Source organism: Sebastes fasciatus, chromosome 6, assembly GCF_043250625.1.
Source record: "Sebastes fasciatus isolate fSebFas1 chromosome 6, fSebFas1.pri, whole genome shotgun sequence".
In the NCBI taxonomy this organism is placed as follows: Eukaryota; Metazoa; Chordata; class Actinopteri; order Perciformes; family Sebastidae; genus Sebastes; species Sebastes fasciatus.
The window spans coordinates 4,030,387-4,040,819 of NC_133800.1; the positions used below are offsets into that span (position 1 = coordinate 4,030,387).

General features: G+C 47.6%; 1 protein-coding gene across 1 annotated transcript; it reads left to right on the forward strand.

The window, feature by feature from the left end:
• Positions 1–6,231: 6,231 nt before the first annotated feature.
• Positions 6,232–9,771, forward strand: znf703 (zinc finger protein 703). The gene is made up of 2 exons (XM_074637219.1): positions 6,232–6,926; positions 7,480–9,771. The coding sequence occupies exons 1-2, from the start codon at positions 6,672–6,674 to the stop codon at positions 8,968–8,970; spliced, it is 1,746 nt and encodes a 581-aa protein (XP_074493320.1). The 5' UTR covers positions 6,232–6,671; the 3' UTR covers positions 8,971–9,771.
• The last annotated feature ends 662 nt before the right edge of the window (positions 9,772–10,433 follow it).

Here is a 10,433-nt window from a genome sequence, read left to right on the forward strand (position 1 = left end):
CCAGTGTCTGCCGACAGAGGATTAATCTCCCCAGCTGAGGCAGTAGCTAAGGTCAGCAAGGGAAATATTTCATAAGTGTCAGCTTGGCCCGTAGCCCTCAACGCAGAGTTCGAAATGAGAATGCACGGTCGCATAACAAACGGCCGTGTGTGACTTTGCGAGGCTCACACGGAGCACATGGGGGTGGGGGGGGGGGCGCGTGATATATGGCAGTGCTTCACTTTCATGTATTCATCTGAGCCGGTGAATTACTGCCAGGGACAAGCACGGTGCTTTGTCACCGCAAGGACCCAGTTGAGACAAATATTTTTGGCCCCACGAGGTCTGTGACTGGAATGCGTTTTCCATTACTGCCTGTTCTCAAACTCCTGTTTTTTTTATTTAAGGAGAATTCATAAGAGTAATTCCCAACTTCTGCTTTACCAGGTTTAGTTCAATTCAATAAAACAGTTAGTTTAAAAAAAAAAACTAAAATAAAAACTGCATGTGTTGTTTTCCATTAGGCCTAAAAATGGTCTTATGAATTGCTTTTGTCATTTCCCCTGCGTTTAATACTCCTCTCACTGTTGCAGGTTTTTCTACTCCTGCGGTGACCCAGGGTTGGCATGCACATGCAGAGAGATTAATGGCATGGGCGGGACGCTTCAATAACCGTTTGTTTGATGTGTCAAGCCTGAAAGCTGCTGATTTACTTACACATTGATAGGCTTTTAATTGAGCAATGCCATCCCTTGTCACATCAAAGCAGTGGCAGCTGACATGACTCGGCCTCGCTGCGGGTTGCGATGATTGACGTGTGCCGCTGAGCCCCGCCCGTCCCATCCTTCATCGTCATCCTCAGTTTATGGTTCGCAGGAACTTTTGGCTACCTCAACCTCAGGTAACTTCTGTTTATCAGGTCGTGAATGCCAGAGAGAGAGAGTCAATCTATTAAAGCAGCAGTAGGCGAGATTGGAGCAAATATAGTTTAAAAAGTTATTTTTATAAAACGGTTACTATATCCTGACAGTAGTGCATGAAACAGGTAATCTGAAAAAAATCATGTGCCTCGGTGTCCTCCGGTGCTCTTAATGGCATCTGCAAGATTTCACAGACCGGAGGAAAACAAGCAGTAAGAGCCGAGCTGGAGCCTTGACGTCTCTGAGCAGCTGTCAATGACTCGGTCAAACTAGGCAGCGCTGATCAAATATGAATCAATATGCTGTTACTGTAATGTCGTTTTTTAGTGTGCTGTGTAGCTGTAAAATGGGAAAGTCTGAGATCAGTTGAGGAAATACCGAGCACCGCCCACCAGCCTGAGCAAACTTTCTCAATTAACAGCTGAACGGTACACTACAAGATGTTTTCATGCAAGAAATAGGCATTACAGTAACAGAATATTGATTCATATTTGATCAGCGCTGCCTAGTTTGACCATTTGATCGGAGTTCACGAGTGATTGACAGCTGCCTCTGTTGAATGAACAGCCAATAGGAACGCTCTCTCTCTTAAATGACCTGTGATTGGCCAAAGTCTCCCGTCACGGGCTAGATTTTCTAACGCCTGAAGACAGAGCCATGAGGAGGTGCAGAAGTCTAGTTATCTCTCAGAACACTTGAATTACAATATGCTGAAAGGTTATTATGGAATTTTTGCCCAATGAAGCCAAAAACATTCCGCCTACCGTCACTTTAAATTGGCTAGCGGGGCTACGTTAGACTGAGCAAATTTCCGTTTCAAAACTTAATTTTTCTGATGAGAATTTTTTTTCCGATATCATGACAAAAGTTGTTTCAAAGAGAGAAAGAAAGATGTAATGTGTGTTCCCAGCAGCCTCCCCCCCCTCCCCCAACAAAGGTCGGTGATGAAGACACAGAGACGTCGGCGACCATGAGTGCAGGAAGCAGCGTTGACTTTAACAAGCGTGAGGAATTTTTCTTTTGCACGGCTTGTTGTTGTTCGTTTTACCAGACCTGTCACGGCTCCAGCTTGTGAATACCTCGATAAGCTTCTATCAAAATGACCCCCCTCCGTCATCAGGCCAATGGAAAAAAAAAAAAAAAATCTTTTGATGTCATCTGAAATTTCACACAACAATGTAGGATGATCTGATTTGAGGCAGACGCTGTCTGGCAGCGCGGGTCTGTTCTCCCTCCACCTACTCCCCTCGTCTCCTCCTCCTCCTCCTCCTCCTCCTCTCCGTGCTCTTGATAACTTCTCCGTGTGGAGGACAATAGTGGCTTTTGTTTCCCGAGCGTGGAGAGAGGACCCGAGGTTGCGCGGGTGTGGGCGGTGTTGCGGCTTACGTGCCTGTCTGCGAATGCGTTTCAGGTGTAGCGAGCACGACAAGGCGGAACCCTGCGCGGTGTGGGTTTCGGAAATAAAAAGTGCCAATCTGCGAAACAGAGAGGGAAGCCTATTATTCCGGTGTGATTATAATGCAGACAGATAGACGACAGGTAGGCAGAGTGGATAAGAGCGTTAGCTTGCGAGACGTGATGAGCTGACAAGAGAGACAATCTCCCTCCTAAACTGGAGAGATAAGGATGTCAGCCGCAGCTCTGACTCCCAACACGCAGATATACTATGTAGACAGTCAGAGAGATGATACTGTATAAGATCTACAGAAATACACACTTTTAAAGATGGCATCTGTGGCCTGTTTGTGTTTGTGTGCGCGGGATGCATTTTCTCGCACATGCACATTCAGCTGTGAAAGGATTAGTATGTGTATGTCAAAGACAGAGGGAGCGGCGACCACAGCAAGATAAACGAGGAAGTGTGAATACATTAAGTACACTGTGTAGATATTGTTTGTGGACCTTTCAGCTCAAGGAAATCCTTGTTTCAACATTCTGTCCTGGATGGAATGTTGCCTGCGAGGCTCTTTTTAAGTGTTTGGGTCTAAATGCCATGTCTGCTACACCCCATGAAACTGTCTTAATCCACTTTTTTTTCCCTCGGTTTTTATTACTGCTGGAGAAAACACTAGGGGTAGAGCAGAGCCCCAGCCTCAGGCCTCTATTCCCATTCCACACACCCCATAAGTCAGTCACAGATAATTAAATAGGAGTTATTTACACTCGTTTTCCCTCCTCTGCCTCTCTGGCGCTTTTATCATTTCTCTCCCCTTCTCTTTGTACTGTATACTACACGCAGCCAGACCTTGTCAGAGTCTGGCTGACACCAGTGAAGGCCTGTAGAACTTGAAAAGAAAAAAAAGACTCTTATGAGCTCACATCAATGTCAGCCCCTCATTAAACAATCACACGGAGCATCTACACAACGCTAATCCCCCCGTGTGCCGCAAAACACCTCGGCGCTTCCAAACAGAGCGAGAGACAAACGAGCAGACGAGGATTCGCTCGAGCCAGGGTTTGAAGAATTCGGCTGCCTAATGTCAGCGTTATATATTTACTCTGGAGTCAGCCGGCTTTTCAACACGGGGATGAATTAGGCCCCGCCGCAGAGCTATGGCGTCCATTACAGGCCTCAACGGCTCTATAAATCACAGGATCACAGGGGCATGTGGGGTCCGCTCCTCCTCGCTCCTCCTCGGCCCCTATCGGCCTCATCCTGGGGGTTTTGTTTGGCTGCTGTTCCAGCCAAACCCACTGCTTTGATACAGCCATGGAAATGGCCCGAGGGCCAGCGGGACCTGGACATGCTGGGAAGCCTCTTTAACGGGAAAGCTGTCCTCTTAAAATATCCACAACAGGAAACAGCCATCAGTCATCGACACGCCAAAACAGCTGTTACCAGCCTACATCAAGGGGGCACATGAAAGGAGTTGCTCCCTGTTGTTTGGGCCCTCCCTTGTTTCATTCTCTCGCTGCCTTTTGTCTGGCTTTTCCCAATGCCCTCCTCTTTGGTCTCCTTTTAACCCCCCCCCCCTTCTTTATGCAACTCCACCCACACTGCAGCGACTTACCCACTCGCCCTTTTAACAAGTGGATGACTGTGTGACAAACAAGAGCGCTATCGGAAACCGCACGACTTAACTAGCAGCCTGTGTCGTAAAAGCAACATTTGAAATCCCCCAATAAGCTCTCGGCGTTACCTTTAAATCTCACAGTGAGAAGGCAGTTGTTATATGCGTCACCTGTTTATGTGTCTCGGCCCCGAGATGGTGACAGACAGTTTTAAACAAACAGACAGATTCAAAAGGAGATTGTGCCGCGCTCAGCCCCGGCAGCGTGCACGTCCGCGTTTCGCATACTCTCGGATCTCTGCGGGTCATTGAAGCGTGAGTGGCGGTGTGTAGGCGACGAGTGACGGCTAAGCCTAATGATGACAGGTCAAACAGTGACGCCGTTGAGTGAGGCTGAAGTGACTTCATCCTCCGCTCAGCTGCAGATAAATGGCAGCAGCCATTATGAGTGGAGGAGCAGGCTGATGGCAGAGCAGTTTGATAAGGCCGGCCCTGTATTGTGAAATGTCAAACAAGTTTACCTATTAAAGCTCAGAGGAAAGGCTTGTTCTGGTTTCTCTAGCCAATAATCAACGATCCATGACTCTACTTTAAACAGAGAGTGTTGTAATATCTGATTAGTTCAAGAGGCGTTCCAAATGGGATGGAAATCCCCATAAGGCACAGCTTGTTGTTCTTTATGGGAAATTAAATTAAGTTAGTGGGCTTACTAATGTGGCAACCAAGAACGAAACTCCACTGTATTTTTTGTTTTCCTCTGTTTTATGCTTCTGTAAAAGCTGGGAAAAACATTTTAAGTAGTGTTGATGCATCTTTAATTCTTGTAAATTAGAGTGTGTGACTGTCAATGCAAAAACAGAAGATGTCATCAGCAAAATACATGAGAAATTGAATCATGTCAATTAGCTTTAATCTGGAGAAATTGAATCAAGCCCAGTAGCCGTCACAGTAATAATGCAATAAAGTCATTAACATACCAGAAATGTTCATGAATTTAAAGTTTGAAGATACTGGTATCATATGAAACTAGAAAACCAAATGAATCCATCGGTACCAACCATGTCATACTAGCTCGTCCCGAAGGAGGTTAAATAACGCTACAAAGTTACGCAAAATTTTGTCGAGGAAAAAACTGGCATGGCCATTTTCAAAGGAGTCCCTTGACCTCTGACCTCAAGATATGTGAATGAAAATGGGTTCTATGGGTACCCACCAAGACCCCAGGAAGAGCGCCGAGCTTTTAAGCAAAATTTTCGTAGTGGCCAAATGGTGGTACTACAACTTCCGTGTCCATCACCTGATGCCATTGGGCCCAAAAAGACTTTTTCCCCTAGACTTACATTGGGGAAAGAGACGTCTGTATATATTTTTTTTTTTTTTTTTTTAGGTAAATCAACTCCCCAGTACGAACACTTGATTAGTCCTTATTTAAATCATTAGGTCATAAAAGTTGTAAAATGCTCTAATAGCCGAATCCAGAGTTATTTTCCTCCCTCCGCTCATGTGAATGAGACCCAGACCGAGGCTGGAGCAAGGAGTTGGGAGGAAATGGTAGCGCGCCTGCTCTACGGGCCCAATGGATGCGGAAGATCGCCGGAAGATCCGGGTACTTTATCACTCGACAGTCAAGCAATTTTGACTTCATGCGCTACTGAGCGACTCTCATAGGATTGAACGGGAGCCCGCCTCCAACGCTGTAACCAGTTCTCTTTATACATCCATGGTACCCACGAGTCTCCCCTTTACAGACATGCCCACTTTATGATAATCACATGCAGTTTGGGGCAAGTCATAGTCAAGTCAGCACACTGACACACTGACAGCTGTTGTTGCCTGTTGGGCTGCAGTTTGCCATGTTGTGATCTGAGCATATTTAGGGTTTCTGGACAATATTTGTTATTAATTGATTTCCAATAATAAATATATGCCATACATTTGCATAAAGCAGCATATTTACCCACTCCCATGTTGATAAGAGTATTATTTACTTGACGAATCTCCTTTTAAGGTACATTTTGAGCAGATAAAAAAATCATTAATTTGCAATTAATCGCGATATTAAATATTATAATGGATTGACAGCCCTAGTCTCGTCACATGTCAAATTTGGATCCAGTATTTATATTTGTTGTGTTTAGTTTGCCTGTGGCTTATGGAGGTCAGTGACACAGATTTGCACCCATACAGTACATCCCGGGTATGAGGGTGAGGCCAGAAAACAGACCACGCCCCCCTCCCGTTGTCCCGCCCCCTGATTATGAATGCGGCCACTTGTGATTGGACGGCGGCTCGTCGCTTTGAAGTCCCTCCCTCCAGTCGTCAGTATGTGGAAGAAGTGAGGTAGTGTGAGGCTGCTGCAGAGGGACACAGAGACACGCGCTGGAGGACTGGCACGCACACACACACCAACCACTGCGGGATATTCACTATATACACTTGATGAGCAGCGACTACTTGTGTTGTTTTGTTTGTTTTTGCTCTATTCCTGCTTCTTCAACCCTGGATAAAGGATTATATAGGACTCATTAGCGGGTGATATATTGAAGAGTCCGATAGAGGATGACATTTGGTCCGTTTGTTCCTCTGTAGAGAGACAGCTTGGGTCCGACACGGAGGACGCGCACTGCGCAGCTCCACGTCCCTCCGGATTACCGCACTGTCTCTTCTGTTTAAAGTCATCATGAAACGTGCTGGTCAATGATAGTTTCCACCGTGCGTCCTCTCGTTACATCCTGCCGTCGCTCCTCGGAGCCTGATCCAGATGAGAGATCCCCCCGGTGGACCTGAACCGCCTTTACGCAGACATTCCCCGGAGTCCCCAACCAACGGTGATCAGCACCGGACAGGAGCGGAGAGACCGTCCGGTTCCAGACTCACTTTCAGTCCTCTAACGGATCCGTTTCGTCAGGCTAGAAGGCTTCCTATCCGGATCGTGAAGATGTTGACGGCGCACAGCGGCCACTTGCTGCACCCGGAGTATCTCCAGCCGCTCACATCCGCTCCACTCAGCATTGAAGTAAGTTAATAAAAAAATAAATTACACTGTCTCCCAATATCTGTTAGTATCATCTGATGTCTGTTTTTTTTCTAATATTAATCAGGTAATATGAAGTCTATGGCGTAGGTTGAGTGTGATGAATATGCCAGCATATGCGCCATTTTACGCACAGCGATTTGTTGGCAAGTTCACCAGAGAAACCAGAGTTTAGAAATGTCAAATTACTGCAGATAATGTAATGTTTTAAAAGTAATGTGTGCTGTTTATTTTACTACAATTTTCTCTTTCCAAATGTTTATGAGAGCTTTTTCTTTCTTTCTGTCTTTGTTTTTTTAACTTTGCTTCAACTTTGCATCCTGTGACTTCCTTTGTTCATATTCAGTTAGAAATACCCAGGGCTGCTTTGCTGGAGTTTTTAGTATATAATTAGTATATTGTTTGGCCAGTGAAATACATAGCCAGAATAATATTTTAATGATTCCATATTATAATTCTGATATGTCTTCTGATGCTAAAATGAAATCAACTCAACAGTTTGTTCACCATCTTGCTCTCTTTTTTTCCTTTTCAGCTGGATGCCAAGAAGAGTCCTTTGGCCCTGCTGGCCCAGACCTGCTCTCAAATTGGCAAACCAGACCCCCCCTCCTCTTCCAAGCTGGCCTCCCTTTCCTCAGACAAGGAATCGTCCAGCCGGTCTTCCAAGTCTGGAGAGCAGCACCAGTCGCTGGAGGACAAGTCCAGCTTCAAGCCTTACTCCAAGTCGTCAGGCGACTGTCGTAAGGACGTTCTGGTGACAAAGGGGCCTTCAGATAAAGCAGCTTTCAGGGTGCCAAATGGAAGCTCCAGCAGTGGCGCCGCTTCATGTCCATCCTTCCCTCCCCATTCCCGGTCGCCCAGCTCCAGCCCTCCTCCCCTGCACTCTCAGAGCCAGACCCACAGACAAAGCCAGTCCCCCTCCACGCAGCCCCCGTCACACTCCCAGGCCACGCACACGGACAACAAATCGGGGAGCTCAGAGCAGTCCAGCTCGGACAGTAATAACAACAGCGCTGGCAAAAAAGACTCCGATGCAGCTAAGTCAGGGATGGATGGGGCTCAGTTGGCCAACTCCAGCCACATACGGGCCAGTGCCAACTCCAGCAACGCCAGCTCTGCCAGCAGCCCGCGGCCGGAGAGCAAGGCCGATCCACAGTCCTCCTCGCAGCCTGGCTTGGGCTCCGGCCACATCGCCCCCGTCTCCCCTTTTAAACCCGGACATTCTGTCTTCCCGTTGCCTCCCGCTTCCATGGGCTACCACGGCTCCATCGTGGGGGCCTACGCCGGCTACCCCTCCCAGTTTGTTCCCGGCTTGGATCATACCAAGTCTGGCTTGGGGTTAGGACTTCCGGGCAAGCATCCCAGCTCCAGCCCGCTCACTGGAGCCTCACCTCCGTCCCTGATGCAGGGCTTATGTCGGGACCCGTATTGTCTGACTTACCCCAATGCAGCCCACCTGGGAGGAACTAACTGCTCCACCTGCGTCCACGACTCCTCCAGCCTCAAGTCCGGTTTCCCCCTGGTCTACCCCTCCCACCACCTCCATTCCCTGCACCCCAGCTCCTTGTCTTCCGGCACCGTTCCCTCCATGTCCCACCCCCTCTACACCTACGGTTTCATGCTCCCCAACGAACCGCAGCCTCATGCCTGCAACTGGGTGTCTGTCGCAGGTCCTTGTGACAAGCGGTTCTCCACCTCAGAGGAGCTACTAGCCCACTTGCGTACCCACACAGCCCTGTCCGGGATGGTGGACAGTAAGCTTTTGTCGGCCTACCCTTCATCTGTTTCATCGACAGCCTCTTGCCACCTCCACCTGCCCCAACACAGCAGCCCGGGTACCCTGCCCAGCTCCTTCTCCCTCAGAGGCTCTCCTGGCTTGATGGCTCGCTACCACCCCTACAGCAAATCCCACCTGCCCGGAGCACCAGGACTTCCTATGACCTCCCTCCCCTCCTCGGCCTATTACTCCCCCTATGCCCTCTATAGTCAGAGACTGGGCTCGGCCTCAGCCCTCGGATACCAGTGATATCAGAAATAGTGTTGACGCCCACAGACTGCAGGCACCAGCTTGGACTCTCCAGAGCGGCCCTGAAGACGGATTCTTGAGATTGGGGTCATCACCGGTATCAGGGCACCATGCCTGACGGCCTGGCCTGCCAGGAATACCACCTGTTAGCCTCAGGATTGTGACTGGCGCTCACCCTGCGATGGATTGTCTGCAGAACCAACAGACTTTAGTGATTAAAGGCGGCAGGACACAGAGCTTGAAAATGATGGAATTGTGGGATTATTACAGCAGTCTTGATTTTTGTTTTGTTTTTCTCTATATCTGTCTCCCAGAACTGAAAGTCTGTATTTATTTTTCACTCAAGCGCTTGGTATTCAACTCTGGGGGGGAAATTTTGCTGTCCAAATAAATTGTTCTGAAATATTCTAACTGAAAAAATGATTTAAGTATAGTACCATTATGCCTATCATACACTCTAAAAATAAAAACCTTGCACCACGATGAAGATGGACTGTGAAGCTTTATTCTGGGGACCTCTTTTCATCTCCTTTCCTCTCTGGCTGTTGGTTTTTTTCTGCATCTTATTCAGACTCTGGAGAATTGCATGTCCACGAGAATTATCTTGAACAATGCCATTATTTTTATTTGTAAATATGCAAAGATGTAATATTTTTTCAAGCTTACCTGGGGGTCAGCGAGTTGGGTTCACAAATGGTACAAAGATGAAAAAAAAAGATAAATAAAAACAATTAATGATGGCTGTGCTATCTGACCAACAGGGGAAGGTCTTATTTTGTTAAATAAATGATACATGATTGCATTTTATCTTGTTTTTTTCTTCCTTATTGTTTGCTATATATAGTAGCATTTTGTCACTAACGTCAGAGGATGGAGTAAATCCTGCCAGACTGCTGCACTGCACTTATCTAGATCCATCTATCATTACGCCACGCTATATGTGGCTATGTGTAATAATTCATGGCTCATATCAGTTGACAGGGCTGTCCCAAGGAGGGCAGGCCGGGTCACGTTAGCCCTGTTAGCTCGTCTCTGAGGACCCCCCGTCCCTCCTCCTCTCTCCATCACCCACATTCGCTTTTGTTGTTGCGAGTGCAGCTTTTAATTGCTGATTCTTGTTTGCGAGGCCTGAAAACAGCCTCCTCAGCAGAGTGGATGGCTGCGTGGAGTGGCCGCTGGGTCACTGGGACTTCAATAATGACCTGAGGGAGGTGTCGACCCAGGATCTCCTCACGCTCTGACGGATTGGTCTGCAACACAAAAGGCCAGGGCTGACAATGGGAGGCGGTTAATAGAGAAATATTCATCAAAGTGCTGACATCTCCCCCTGAGGAGAGCGGGCTTCTCTTACAGGAACCACAAACACGGATGGAGGCCTCCCGTCCTGATGCCATTTTCTTGCTGTGCTGCGGTTTAACCGAAGTCAGCGTTCTCCACTCGGAGCTGTTAGATACTAATTCGAG

What these genes read in the sequence shown, in the direction of transcription:
- znf703 (XM_074637219.1), top strand. Translation starts at nt 6,672, where the DNA reads ATGAGAGATCCCCCCGGTGGACCTGAACCGCCTTTACGCAGACATTCC. An exon ending in CCGCTCCACTCAGCATTGAA is followed by an intron (nt 6,927 to 7,479) that starts GTAAGTTAATAA and finishes TTTCCTTTTCAG; the next exon opens with CTGGATGCCAAGAAGAGTCC.